General features: G+C 39.6%; 1 protein-coding gene across 2 annotated transcripts in view; it reads right to left on the reverse strand.

The window, feature by feature from the left end:
- The window catches only part of MACF1 (microtubule actin crosslinking factor 1), a 434,870-nt gene that overhangs the window by 132,996 nt on the left and 286,258 nt on the right, over positions 1 to 15,616 (reverse strand). For both annotated transcript variants that reach the window (XM_060206158.1, XM_060206157.1), the window contains exons 49-53: positions 15,243 to 15,560; positions 10,363 to 10,529; positions 8,155 to 8,311; positions 5,909 to 6,026; positions 798 to 860 (exon numbers count right to left, since the gene is read on the reverse strand). In XM_060206158.1, coding sequence (XP_060062141.1) covers positions 798 to 860; positions 5,909 to 6,026; positions 8,155 to 8,311; positions 10,363 to 10,529; positions 15,243 to 15,560 — 823 coding nt within the window. The remainder of the gene's footprint in view (positions 1 to 797; positions 861 to 5,908; positions 6,027 to 8,154; positions 8,312 to 10,362; positions 10,530 to 15,242; positions 15,561 to 15,616) is intronic.

The following is a 15,616-nucleotide window of genomic DNA, read 5'->3' on the forward strand; positions in this document are numbered from 1 at the left end:
AAAAAACGCAAAGAGAGTGAAGAGTTTGGGGCATTCTTCGAAGCCCTTTTCCAAACACGTGAGGAGTTATCTGGTTAAGAGGTTGAAAGTTATAGTACACTGCTTGAAATATAGCTTCTTTAAAATTAGAAGACTGGGCTGGGGAGATAGCTCAACATTCTAGGGTACCAATTTGCATGCCTGAGGCCCCAAAGGTCCTATGTTTAATCCACGACACCACTACATGCTGGATCTGGGTGGTACTCTGGGGACTCTCTCTCAAATAAAAAAGTAAATCTTCAAAAAGGTTTGAGAGGAGAAGAGATAACTTGCCCAAAGAGTATATACTTTGCTATTCTCGAGGCCCTGGCATCACAAGGGAGCACTATGGATAGTACCATAGGGAGCTTCATGGATGGTGGAGCAGTGCACTAGTTTTTCTTCTTGTTCTAACACTGCCTCTTCCTCTCTTCTCTCTCAAAAATAAATAATAGGAAAGTGGGCTAAGAAAGCCACTCAGTGGTGCTGCACACGCATGAGGCCCTCCCCTGGGTTCATTCTCCGGTACCTCATGAAAAATTAAATTAAACGATTTGTATATTATCTTTCCTAGTTTATTACCTGCTTGCCACTGTTTGCTAATCTGTTTAGCCTAGAAGGATATCTAACAGAGGCCTCATAGTTGGTTCCCCCCATATTTTCATCCTCACATTCATGCTGGCAGTAACTTCTTCCATACATGGAAACATATAAAGATGTAAACATGAATACTGTCCTAACATACCCTACAAAGAGACACTGTTGAAATGGCATCTCACCTTTGCAGGTGTGGTATCCGTTTACACTGCCTACAGAGCTTCCTACAGAGGGCAGTATGGAACCTGAGCAAAAGGACAGGGAGACAAACAGGGCAAGACATACATGTTAGGAATACATGCAGGCACTGAATTTGTCCTTTGGCACTCACTTTAAGCTCAGCAATTAGAAAGTTAACACAGCACAAGACAACATATCCATGGAAAGAGACACATCATTTTAGCTGCCAGGCAACAAAGTGTCACTCAGGTATTCCAGCTCGATAGCAGTAATGACCTCTAATCCTTTCCAGGGCAGGAAACCCAAATTCTCATTTAGAATCTCTAATCTGAATTCTTTATATCCTGCCCTAATTTTGTAAAGCAGATACTGGTAAAATAATCACCTTCAGTATCTCCCAGTCTTTGTAATGAGAATTTATAACAAAGTAAAAAGGTTCAACTTTAACATCAATGTCCTTCAACATAATTAAAATGAATAATAAATATAATGAAGGATATATAAAAAGTAGTATTCTTTTTAATAAAGGCATTAAAGTAAGCCTTTCATATACTGTCTCAACAAGAAGAGTATCTTTTTTTTTTTTTTTTGCCACTGGGGCTTCACTGCTCTGGGCTGATTTTTGCAGATAAGCAGAGAGAGAGAGACAGAGGGAAAGATACCACAATACTGAAGATTTCTCCAGTGCATGGGATCAAGTTCAACCTGGGTCAAGCACATGACAAAGCAGGTACATCATCCAGGTGAACTACCTTGTTGGTCCTTCCATGTCTTTTCTTTCACATATTCTACTTCCCTCTGCCCCGGCCCCAATAAGCAGAGATTCTAAACACCCATGAATCAGGTCCATGAGCATTCTCTTAGATCCTAATTCAGGACTTTGGCTCTGTTTCTGACTACAATTTCACCTATATTCCTACCAGATTGATTATTTGCATTTCAGGAATGCCCCAAGTTAAGTAAAAACCAGATCATGCAAATATAAAGACTACAAAGAAACTGTAAAGAATAATCTTGAAATGGAGTCATGTTAAGGTAACAGAATAAAACTTTCAAGTGCCTTGATTTCACTATGGAAAAAGCCATATGCAAGGTTCAATTAAAAATAGTCACTATAAAATGCTTAAATGTTAATTAACATTATTCCATAAATGGATTGAACAGGTTATATTTCATTGCAGTTCAGTCAGTGAAGGAAAACAGAAAATGAACTAGAGACTGGGAGATAGTTCACTCAGTAGTGCATGCACCTTGCCATGCTTGAAACCCTGGGTCTGAGCCCTAGTAACATGTGGGAGCAGAGGACAGCAGCACAGTAGGGATGTCCAAGAATGCACGAGTCCTCACACATTGTAACATATGTGCTCAACCAGGTGTGCCACTACCTGGTCCCTTTAACATTTGTTTATTAATAATTCTTAAAAATTTAATATCCAGAATGTTTTCTTGTCTCTAAAATTAATTAATTAATACCAGAGAACTGCTCAACTCTGACTTATGGTGGTGCTGGGGATTGAGCCTGGGGCCTTGTAGCATGAAGTTTTTTTTTTTGTAGCATGAATATTTTTCTAACTACTTAAAAAGAGTAATGAAATATTCACCCTTATGTGTTGACTACCACATTGTAATCCTCTAGACAAGTGATGCAGCGTTTTGGGGGGAACATAGAATCCTCTATGATGCATTTAAGCTTCTTTCAAAGGATCATGACAGGAAAAGCTATAGCTCTTCATTATCACTTTAGAACATTCAAACCTACACATCTCCACTCACGTACAAAGAAAAACATCTAAAGCGTTCATGTGAACTGTATTCAATCAAATGATGGTCAAGGGACAGCTACTCAGAACAGACTCAGAACTGTGTGACAACAGAAATATTACAACTTCAGATCATGATGTCAAGTTACAGCTTTTGTCCTCAATGCTGGTTTTAGGTTATTTTTTATGTTTAAGAAAAGAATATATGGTTATGCAAAAGACTTTCATGCCTAGAGCTCCAAGGTCCCAGGATCAATACCCAGCACCACCATAACCCAGAGTGGAGCAGCACTCTGGTAAAAGCAAAGGAAAGACTGTAAACTCTCATTAAATATTATTGGTGATTTAATTTCAAAACTATACTATATTACTTGCAAGCTTCTAGTTAGTATTCTTTAGAGAATTCAGAGATGTAATATGAGCTTTTCAAAATATCTATTGTCATTTGAAATGATTTATCTGTGTGAATTATATTTTCTGGATACAATAAAAGCAAACAAAATTGAAAAAAAGATCAGCTATCATCCTAAATCCTCTTTTCTAAACTTTAGATTCACTAAGACAGCTTTAATATTTTCATGTATAGACTTTGTAACAGTCAAATACCATACATTCATTTATAAGAAAAACTAGTGGTCTGTCTTTCATTTTTTGTTTGTTTGTTTGTTTTTTTGCCTCCAGGGTTATCACTGGGGCTTAGTGTCTGCACTAAGAATCCACTACTTGCGCAGGTGGCACAAAACACAAGGACCGGCCTAAAGATCCCAGTTCAAGCCCCCGGCTCCCCACCTGCAGGGGAGTCACTTCACAAGCATTAAAGCAGGTCTGCAGGTGTCTGTCTTTCTCTCCCCCTCTCTGTATTTCCCCTTTCTCTCCATTTATCTGTCCTATCCAACAACAACAACATCAATAACAACAGTAATAACAGCTACAACAATAAAACAACAAGGGTGACAAAAGGGAATAAATAAATAAATATTAAAAAAAAAGAATCCACTGCTCCTAGAGGCTATTTTCCCCCTTTTGTTGCCTTTGTTGTTCAATATTGTTGTTGCTATTGTTATCATTGTTGTTGGACAGGACAGGGAGAAATGTAGATGGGGAAGATAGAGAGGGGGAGAGAAAGATAGATACCTGCAGACCTGCTTCACCACCTGTGAAGCGACCCTGCTGCAGGTGGGGAGTCAGGGGCTCAAACCAGGATCCTTATGCTCATCCTTGCGCATCATTCCATGTGCACTTAACCCACTGTGCTACTACTCAGACCCTTATTTATTTATTTTTTATTTGTCTTATCAAATAGAATTCTATGTGAGATTTATTTAAAAAATATTAAAGTGTAGGGAGTTGGGCGGTAGCACAGTGGGTTAAGCACATGTGGTGCAAAGCACAAGGACCGGCATAAGGATCCCCGTTCGAGCCCTCAGCTCCCCACCTGTAGGGGAGTCGCTTCACAGGTGGTGAAGCAGGTCTTCAGGTGCCTAATTTTCTCTCCCCCTCTCTGTCTTCCCCTCCTCTCTCCATTTCTCTCTGTCCTATCCAACAACAATGACATCAATAACAACTACAAAACAGTGAAAAACAACAAGGGCAACAAAAAAAGGGACAATAAATAAATAAATATAAAAAATAAAAAAAAAACATACTAAAGTGTTTTAAAAAGTTTGGAAAGTCAACCTGGAAAAAAATCTGGACTCCAGGAGTCAGAAAACTATAGTACATCAGCTAAATCTGATCCTTTATTTTATTTTAACGAGAGAAATACAGAGAGAATGATATACAAAGAGACCAGAGCACTGCTCAGTTCTGTCTTATAGTGGTGCTGAGATTAAACCTGGGAGCTCAGAGCCTCAGGCATGACAGTCTTTTGCATAACCATTACTCTGTCTCTCCAGTCCCATGGTACTTTATTTCTCTATAAAAAGTTCTACTGGAGAACAACCATACTCATTCATTTACATATTATTCATTAATGTCTCTGTGCTATAATGGCAAGAGATGAATAGAGTGTCAAAGACTGTATAATCACATTCCTGAAAATACTCTATGGCCCTTGCTGGAAAAGACTGCTTACTCCTAATGTAACCACACACCAAGCTGTTGAATCTAGTAATTTATGTGTTTGGAATATAGTTCTAAGAGATTTTTAAACTTTTGGATAAAACAGAAAGTAGCCATTCTCAGGAGGAAGAGTTTTCCTGTTACTAAATGAGTGTATGAATGCACTAAAAAAAAATTTCCCCTGTGTGACTTATAAGACTAACAACCAGAAGGTGACTGTGAGCACATGGTAGATTTTATCTGAAATACTTAATCTGTAGTTAGAGATTACTCACATACTTGGGTACAATCTATGTTATTTTTAGTTCTTAGTTTTATTTATTTATTATTGGATAGAGACAAAAATTGGGAAAGGAGGGGGATAGAGAGGAAGAGATATAGAGACACCTGCAGTTATGCTTCACCACTTATGAAGCTTTCCACCTGCAGGATCAGGGGCTTGAACCTAGGACCTTGAACACTGTAATGTGTGTGCTTAACCAGGTGCACCACCACCTGGCCCCCTACAATCTTTGTATTCAGTTTACAAAGTGTGTCAGTCCTTAATATACCAAGACTGATTCCAAAAACTCAAGTTTCTCTGAAGACATCATGCTTAGACCTTCCAGAGACAACCCCAATTTAGAGATACACAGACATCCCTTTCACATATTCAAAAGAATTCTTCAAGATGAAATCCTATTGTAATTCCTCTATATTCATTTGACACTTCTAAGTTGGTCAAGCAGTCCCTCTACTTTTCTCCATTATGGAAAGAAATTTTATTTCATTTTATTTATTTTTGCCTCCAGGGTTATTGCTGGGGCTCAGTGTCTACACTACAAATCCACTGCTCCTGGAGGCCATTTTTCCCCCATTTTGTTGCCCTTGTTGTTGTTGTTATTGCTATTGTTGCCATTAATTTTATTCTCTGATAGAACAGAGAAATTGAGAGAGAAGGGGAAGACAGAGAGGGGTCTGCAGACCTGCTTTACTGCTTCTGAAGCAACCCCTTTGTAGGTGGGGAGCTAGGGCCTCTAACAGGGATCCTTACTCTGGTCCTTGAGCTTCATACCATGTGTGCTTAACCCACTGCGCTACTGCCTGGCCCCCTATGGAAAGGAATTTTTAAAAAAATGGAACATGTCATATAGAAAAATAGGAAGATAGATAAAGGTAAGAGGGAGGATTATTTCATGAGCCTCCTTTATTCTCATATTCAAAGTTGATTCTGACTTCTATTAGTTAGGGGTCATCACTAAAAGTTAAAGCAAAGAATGGCATATATTACATTTTAAAGTGCTTGCACTCACCTGGCTTGGCTTGGGAGTCAGGTGCTGTGATGTCCATGATAAGATTTTCCAAAGAAGTGCCTTTGCAATTGATTTCTTCCACAAAAGTTCCCTTACTTGTCCAGTCATCTAGAAGACCCTGTTCAAAAAACAAAAGAGCTAAATGTAACTCCTGTAAACTTTTACTTCCTATATAGGGACACCTGTTACACATATGTTCCCTAAAGTTTTGATAAATGTGAAGTAACCATCCTTACATATTCCATCATTTCCAGATCTTTACTAAGCCAGACAAGATATAGGAGAATGATATTCTGGGACATTAATATCTCATTCTGTCCCTTCTATACCACTGAAATTCCCTTAGACTCTTAATTTATTTTTATATCAAGCTGATGAGAAACAAGGAGGAGAGAGAATCATGAACGTCCAGCAAGCTGATGCAACCTAAAATCAAGTCAAATCTTGGTCAATTCACAGATTGTAAACTTTTTTGTTGTTGTTTTTTGCCTCCAGGGTTATTGCTGGGGCTTGATGCCTGCACCACAAATCCACTGCTCCTGGAGGCTATTTTTCCCTTTTTGTTGCCCTTATTGTTTATCATTATCATTACACTTTGTTGTCTATCAAACATAGACATCTGAAGACCAGCTTCACCACTTGTGAAGCAACATTCTGCAGGTGGGGACGGGGGGGGGGGGGGGAGGGCTCGAACCGGGATCCTTATGCTGGTTCTTGAAGTTTGCACCATGTGCACTTAACCCGCTGCATTACTGCTCGACCACCGCTTATAAACTATTCTATTAATAACTTTTGACTCCACAGAATCACAGTTCCCAAACTAGGTCTTAATGCACAGGGTGTTTTAAATATTGAAGGAAATACAGTGCCATCTACTGGATATGATGCAAACAGCTACAACTAAATTGGACAAACCTCTTAACAGGTGAGGCTTTTTAAAATTTTTGGCCTTGAGGAGTCATGAAAATTTTCTTAAAGCACTGGAGGTGGGCCACACAGTGGCACACTGGTTGAGTGCATATATTACCATACATAAGGACCTGGGTTCAAGACCCCCAGGCCCTACTTTCAGGGGGAAAGAGTCATAAGCAATACAGCAATGCTGTAGGTGTCTCTCTCCCTTGCTATTTCCCTTCTCAATTTCTCTCTGTGCTAACAAATATAAGAAAGGCAGGGGGAGGAAAATTGGCTGCTGGGAGTGGTGGATTCCTTATATAGGCACCAAGCCCTAACAGTAACCCTGGTGGCAATAAGACAAAAACAAACAAAAAACAACACCCCCTCCCCCCCCAGCTAAAGCCACTAAAACCAAGAAATTGTGGAACCTCTGCTCCAGGAAATTCCCTACAGCAAATGTTTCTATTACTCTCACTGTAAAAACAATTAATTTCCCTCCTATCAACTCCCATCTTTCAGCTGCTCAAGATAAGTCTTGCTTTACTAAAAGTACATGAACAAACAAATAAGGATAAATGCATGGTAATTACTTGGAAGTAGATTTAGTTCTATTAGAGGACCAAGTATAGGCCAGATGATTGCCAATCAAAGATGGTACAGAAAAAAATCTACAAAGGATGGGAAGAAGGTTAGGTCTACCACTGAAGGCATTTAATCCCAACTTTTCCTTTATTCATTGTACTACTAGCTTTCTCTCCTTGATTTCCCAATGATTCATTTGATCATTTGCACAGATAAAACTGCCTAATTCTCAAATTCTCAGTGAGAGAATGTGTAAGCTATTCAAAGACTGGATTTATTTTGACAACCATCCTTTATTGGTGAGAGGTAGCCAAGAATCAGCTGAAACTTCATAGGTATTATTCCCAGACTAACATCTTGATTTTATTTGTAAATAGGAAATGTTTTGGAGCTCAGCTCTCAGGTAGGTGTAGCTACAGGAATCACATGAAGGTCACAGGAGTTTCCACTCTTGTGCAGATGGATAACTTAGATTTCTTTCTTTTTTATTGAGTGAGTTAGTAACGGTTTACAAGATGATAAGATTATAGAGGTATAGTTCCACACTGCACCCACCACCAAAGTTGTGTGATTCCTTCCCACCCCTACAGTAACCACCATAATTCTCATGGGTTTCAATTTGTCTCTTCCTTCCTTCCTTCCTTACTTCACTAAGCATGACACCTCCAGTTCCAAACTTGGGTTTCATATACAATTTCCTTACTGATCCATATAAACTTCCAAACTAAAATCAAGTACAATGGCTGGATATCTTTTGGTTCACCTACCTTCAGCTGTTCAATCTGTTTTTCTAACTCTTTTGTGTTCATGAAAGCCTCTGTGTGAGGAATGTTCCCTTCAGTTTCCTTCAGCCATTTTTGGAAGGTCCTAACCAGCTTCCGGAATTCATCCAATTGCTCCTGGCAAAATGATGCATCTTTCTCTCTGTCAACAAAAACCACTCCATTACTTGCCAGGTTAATCTTTATAAGAATACCATTTTCTGTAATAGGGCCTTTCCTTTCCATAATCTTTTCCATAGAAGCTTTGGCTAAACAACCAAATATAACATGGGAGAACATAAAGGAATCTGTTGTCCTTGTTTGGCTACTTTTGAGAAAAGGGGTCTTCAGGTTTTACTCTAGACTAAAGTGAAAATGAGGAAAACTATAGGGAACCTGCGGTTTAGGTACTATTATCCCATGGAAAGAATGTAGACTTCGCATACGAAGTCCTTCTATGTCTCCTTTTGACTGCATAGAGTCCCAATTCAAAAGTTAATTCCTAGTAACCTGGGAGGCAGCAGAGTGGATAAAGTGTTCTGGATTCACTAGCATGATGTTCTGAGTTTGATCCCTGGCATCACGCGTGCTCTGCTTTTTCCTCTCTCCTCCTCTTCTCTCATTTACAAGTAAAATCCTAAGAAAAAAACCCCAATTTCTTTTTTTTAAAAATGTTTTACCCATTTATTTTATTTATGTATTCCCTTTTGTTGCCCTTGTTGTTTTATTGCTGTAGTTATTGTTGTTACTGATGTCATTGTTCTTGGATAGGACAGACAGAAATGGAGAGAGGAGCGGAAGACAGAGAGGGGGAGAGAAAGACAGACACCTTGCAGACCTGTTTCACCACCTGTGAAGTGACTCTCCTGCAGGTGGGGAGCCGGGGGCTTGAACTGGGATCCTTACACCGGTCCTTGCACTTTGCACCGCTTGTGCTTAACCCGCTGCACTACCACCTGACTCCCAAAACCCAATTTCTATAACAAAAAAGACACTGAAACTGAGGATCAGAGAATTTAGGGTAAGTACAACAATGAACAAAATATTAGATTGTCAGAAAAGTTATGATGTACTTGTCTATATATTTTTAAATTCTTTTATATTTATTTATTTATTCCCTTTTTGTTGCCCTTGTTGCTTTATTGCTGTAGTTATTGTTGTTGGGTAGGACAGAGAGAAATGGGGAAAGGAGGGCAAGACAGGGAGGGGAAGAGAAAGACAGACACCTGCAGAGCTGCTTCACCACTTGTGAAGTGACTCCCCTGCAGGTGGGGAGCCAGGGGGCTCGAACTGGGATCCTTATTTATGCTGGTCCTTGCGCTTTGGGCCACTTGTGCTACCGCCTGACTCCCGATGTACTTTTTCTATGCAAAAATGTATCGTGACTTTTCCGACAACCCAGTAGGTCAATGAAAATGGAGAATTTGGGGACCTGAGTTTCAAAAAGAGTCAAACCAGTCAGACTTAAGGCCAGAAATGTTTCCTCATACAGTTAGAATGTCTTTAGCATAGGGAAAAAAAAAACAATTATCCTGGCCTTTGTTGCCTTTCTCTCCATTAAATAACCTGTTATTTCCTATGCTGATGTGGTAATGGCTTTTCTCTAATCCCTACATTGATCATCAGTTAAGTCAAGAAAAGGATGAACCAATAAATTTTATCAATATCTCAAACCCATGAGGCTTTCTTATAGAAGATGTATGGTTTTTCGCAGTGAACTGGTAACCTGAAATCAGTGATCTTTGTCACAACTATCTTAAAAGAATCCAGGCAAACCTCCAGAACAGCCATTTAAATGCAGTCAAAGCAGGCAGGATAAATGCTAACAGAACTTTTAATTATATCTGGAAAGCCTAATTTTTCTCTTTAAGTCATGCTTCCTCCCTGCTGTGTTCTGCTTGGCACAGGTATCCTAGACTTTTGATTCTACACAAAGGAAATGATACCCCATTACTGAGAAGTGATTTATTATTTCAGAATAGAAAGCATTAAACATCAAGTGTATAGGTTGTTAATTGAAAATAAAAAGGCTATTTCCAACTTCCTATGTATGACGACCTACATTGGATGGAGCAAAGTACAGACATGTACACAGCAGAATTCTTCAAGCCACTTTTTTTTTTTTCCTGGTAGAGAAAGAGAAAATGATCTATCTCATTCAATAGCAAGAAAAAAATTGTTCCCCAATATTGACAAGTATGTGTGAAAACTCACCTTTCTTTAACTGTCTTCTGTAGATCTGTGAATTCCTTTCTGAGGTTCTGGACCCAGTCCTGGTGCTGGGACAGGTCCAGTGCAAAGCCACAGGAGCTCAGTTCAGTGACCAGGTGCTCAAGAGTATCAAGGTTCTCCTTTTGATCTTCCATTTCCAAATTGAGCTCCTATCATGCAGATAAAGGAATATATTCAGTCATCAGATCTTTACAAATAATATGCTACAATGCATGAAAGATAAACTAGAATAATTTGGGGGTAATTTTTTCATAATTCATAGAGAAAAAGAAGAAAAGAGACATAAATGTTGGGTCAATTAACTGCTAGATTAAAAAGATAAATATGTAGGGGAGGCAGGCTGTGGTGCACCCAGTTAAGTGCACACAGGCCTAGGTTTAAGACCCTAGTTCCCCACCTGCAGGGGACAAGCTTTATGAGGGTGAAGCAAGGCTGTAGGTGTCTGTCTCTCTATATATCTTCCCCTCCCTTCTCAAATATCTCTTTCGCTATCCAATAATTAATAAATAAAATGCAGGATTCTTACAATCTATGTGAAGGTGATGAAGAATAAAATATTTCAAAATTTGAGAGACATTATGATAGAAAAGAATGGAGCTTTTTGGAATTAAAAAAGATGTGGGAGTGGGGCTAAAGGTAAATGTTAACATCTTCAGTAAGAATGCCTGGGAGCTGGGCAGTGGCACAGCAGGTTAAGCGCACATGGCAGAAAGCGCATGGACCGGCATCAGGACCCAGGTTTGAGCCCCTGACTCCCCACTTTCAGGGGTTCACTTCACAGGTGGTGAAGCAGGTCTGCAGGTGTCTATCTTTCTCTCCCTCTCCTCATTCGATTTCTCTCTGTCCTATCCAACAACAACAATAATGACGATAAACAAGGGAAACAAAAGAGAAAAAAATAAAGTTAAAAAGAATACCTTACTTTTTTAGACCCTAAGTATAACTTTTTGAACAGTCCTACCTGAAGTTGAATAGAAACAGAAACAGATAAATGTAATTATATATTCAATTATAGGAAAAAAAAAAAAAAAAAAAGGAATACAGGAGCCATGCCATCTGAGTAGCTGAGTGTTAGGATTTGGTTTCTAAATAATAGGTCCCACTTAGGAAACTTGGGAAAATACCTATTTTCAGGTATGGGAAAGGAAATCACAAGGTGAATCTGAAATATCTTACACTGGCAAAATAATAATAATAATAATAATAATATTTAGAATTTTCCTTTTCTCTATAAAGTCCACATTTTCCTCAGTCCTGGAACCTCTTGGGTGGGACTCACTTTCCTGCATGCTTCTCTCAATTCATACCAACTGATACTGTATCTGTTGATCCCACTCTAATCAATGCAACCGGTACCACCTCAGCATGCTTCAGTTCAGACTGTGTCCAGAGATGTCAGGTGTGGAATGTCAACCCTTCAGCTTCATTACTCTGCCACCAAGTTCCAGATGATACCATGATGCCAACCTGACTTCCCTGAGCAGACAACCCTACCATGTGTCCTGGAACCCTGCTTCCCCTGGTCCCTGCCCCACTAGGGAAAGAGAGAGACAGGCTGGGTGTATGGATCGACCTGCCAATGGCCATGTTCAGTGGAGAAGCAAATTTAGATGCCAGACCTTCCACCTTCTGCATCCCACAATGATCCTAGATCCATACTCCCAGAGAGATAAAGAATAGGGAAGCTATCAAGGGAGAGGATGGGATACAGAATTCTGGGGGTAGGAACTGTATGGAAATGTACCCCTCTTATCCTATAGTCTTGTCAATATTTCCATTTTATAAGTAAAAATTAAAAAAAGAAAAAAATAGTATTCATGTACTGGAAGGAAGATGTCAAATAAGACACCAGGATACAGCTTAAAGATAGGTAAGCAAATCTGAGAAAACTTTTTGAGTAACATGAACAATGGTGACAATGAACATGTGAAACTATAACAGTACCCTTTTATATATTTATAAAGATATATATACATATATATATGGAGAGAAACAGAGGGAAGAAGGTAAGATAGAGAGTAAGAGAGAGGCATATGAAGCACTGCTTTACGATTTAATAAAGCTTCCCCCCTGCAGGTGGGATCTGGGGGCCTGAACCCAGGTCCGTAAGCATGGTAATGTATGCACTTAACTGGGTATGCCACTGGCCCTAAAGAGAGAATTTTAAAACTTAAGAATTGATGAATCAGGACTGTGTGGTGGTACACCCAATTGAGAGCACATATTATGGTGTGTAAGGACATGGGTTCAAGTCTTCAGCCCCCACCTGCAGGTCAGAAGCTTTATGAACAATGAAATAGTGCTGTAGGTGTCTCCGTCCTCTCTCTCCCCCTTCTTTCTTAATTTATGTCTCTATCCAACAAATAATTAATAAAATGCTAAAAAAATTGATCTATCTAGGTTGGGAAGGTAGCATAATGGCTATGCAAAGAGATTTTCATGCTGAGGCACCAAAAGTTCCAGGTTTAATCCTCCGTATCATCATTAACCGGAGTTGAGCAGTGCTCTGATTTAAAAAAAATGATAAATCTGGGGGCTGGGCGGTAGCGCAGTGGGTTAAGTGCACGTGGTGCGAAGCACAAGGACTGGCGTTAAGGATCCTGGTTTGAGGCCCCTGCAGGGGAGTCGCTTCACAGGCAGTGAAGCAGGTCTGCACGTATCTGTCTTTCTCTCCCCCTGTCTTCCCCTCCTCTCTCCATTTCTCTCTGTCCTATCCAACAACAACATCATCATCAATATCAACAATAACTACAACAACAATAAAACAACAAGGGCAACAAAAGTGAAAATAAATTTTAAAAAATGATGAATCTAGGTGAAGAGTATGCTTGTGTTCATAGTAATATTCCTTTTGCTTCTCTATAGATTTTTTTAAAAAGACAAAAAATAAGAACAGAGGAGAGTAACCAAACAAATGAATGAGACTTTAATATGGAAACAGGTAGTTTCCATGCAGGAATGTAGGAATATTGAGACAGTGTAGGTGTGACATGGGCAGGTATACATATTCTGGTGTTTTAAATTGGCTACTATTTTGTAAAGTTAGGCACCTACAAATATAGCATTCCTAGAAATTCTACTTCTAGATCTGTGCTTATTTATTTAGCAGTAATACACTTTCTCAAATATTTCTAGCTCTGCATCTACTAGGTACATAGGAGGTGAGGTGTGATCATGCAGAAACTTTCCTTGACTAATGTAAAGTATATGCTACCTCCTCTACACAGTAATCATGATGAAATTTTCATCAGTTTGATTCCCTAAATGACCATGATGAGTTAAATATTGCTGCTAATCTGTAATGAACATGTAGCAGTATAAGTGAAAAATAAGTACAGCCTGTATGTATATATATTGCCAGAACACTGCTCAGCTCTGGCTTATGGTGGTGTGGGGGATTGAACCTGGAACCTAGGAGCTTCAGGAATGAGAGTTGGTTTGCATAACCATTATGCTATCTCCCCCCACCCATAGCCTGTATGTATATATTTTTTAGATTTTTATTTATAAAATAGAAATACTGATGAGACCATAGGATAAGAGGGGTACAATCCTATACAATTCCCACCACCAGAACTCTGCATCCCATCCCCTCCCCTGATAGCTTTCCTATTCTTTATCCCTCTGGGAGTATGGACCCAGGATCATTATGGGGTGCAGAAGGTGGGAGGTCTGGCTTCTGTACTTGCTTCCCTGCTGAACGTGGGCATTGGTAGGTTGATCCATACTCTCACACTTAGATCATCTAAGCAGAGAATCAACACAGAAACAAGCAAATTAACTGAAGAGATGGACAGACTAGATATTCTGGACATATTCAGAGCCCTTCACCCCAAGAAACTGGAATACACATCTTTTTGAATCCATACAGAACATCCTCAAGGGAAGGCCACATGTTAGGCCACAAAGACTGTATCAACAAATTCAAGAGCACTGAAATCATCCCAAGCATCTTCTCAGACCACAATGTAGTAAAGCTGACTCTTAACAATGAACAGTAAATTAGGAAAAGTCACAAAATTTGGAAACTCAGTAACATACTGCTTAATAACTGTTGGGTCAAAGAGGAACTCAAGCAAGAAATTCAAATGTTCCTAGAAACAAATGAAAATGAAGACACGAGCAATCAAAATATTTGGGACAGTGCTAAAGGAGTATTCAGGGGGGACGCTAACTGCCATACAAGCACACATCAGAAAACAAGAAAAAGCTCAAGTAAATGACTTCACTGTGCGCCTTAAAGACCTGGAAGAAGAACAACAAAGGAACCCTAAAGCAACCAGAAGGACTGAAATCACTAAAGTTAGAGTGGAAATAAAAAACATCGAAAATAAGAAAACCATACAAAAGATCAATGAAGCCAAATGTTGGTTTTTTGAAAAATTATATACCCTTCCAAAACTGTATTTAAAAAAAAATTATTTATTTATTATTTATTCCCTTTTGTTGTCCTTGTTGTTTCATTGTTGTGGTTATTATTGATGTCATTGTTGTTGGATAGGACAGAGAGAAATGGAGAGAGGAGGGGAAGACAGAGGGGGAGAGAAAGACACCTGCAGACCTGCTTCACCTGTGTAGCGACTCCCTTGCAGGTGGGGAGCCGGGGGCTTGAACCGGGATCCTTATTGCCGGTCTTTGCGCTTTGCGCCACCTGCGCTTAACCCGCTGCACTACCGCCCGACTCCCCCCAAAACTGTTATTTTTTTTTAATAGGACAAGTAGTAACTAGTTTGCAGGATGGCTGTAGTAATTATTTTAAGACAATGCGGGGAAAGTTTCTGGTATACTGACTTACATATTATATGTACCACCAATGGTTACCTTGTTACTTTACTCTGCCAGTTTGGCAGGTATATTCTCACCTGGGTCTGTTGGAAGAAATGGGCAATATCTTGATCTGGCTGGTTTCCAGAAGCTAGCATCCGACTTTTGTTTTCCACAAACTGCTGCAGCTTATCAGAGAGGTGTTCAAACATCTCTGCCTGGGGCAGAAGTTTCTTCAGGGAGCTCTCCTTTTCTTGCTGCTGTAGACAGAGCTGCTCAAAGCGTTGATTCACCTCTGCCAGTTTGCCCTGTAGCACTGCTGCTGTGGAGCTATCTGCGGTCTCCATGAACCGGGTCACCATCTCTCTTGTGGCTTCCAAGCTGCTTTTTTGTCGAGCAATGTCCTGCTTCAATTTCTGTCATCAAGAACAAACCTGTTAGCACCTGGCTCATTTTTTCTAAAATAGTGATA

The sequence above is a fragment of the Erinaceus europaeus genome, chromosome 13, assembly GCF_950295315.1.
Source record: "Erinaceus europaeus chromosome 13, mEriEur2.1, whole genome shotgun sequence".
Taxonomy (NCBI): Eukaryota; Metazoa; Chordata; class Mammalia; order Eulipotyphla; family Erinaceidae; genus Erinaceus; species Erinaceus europaeus.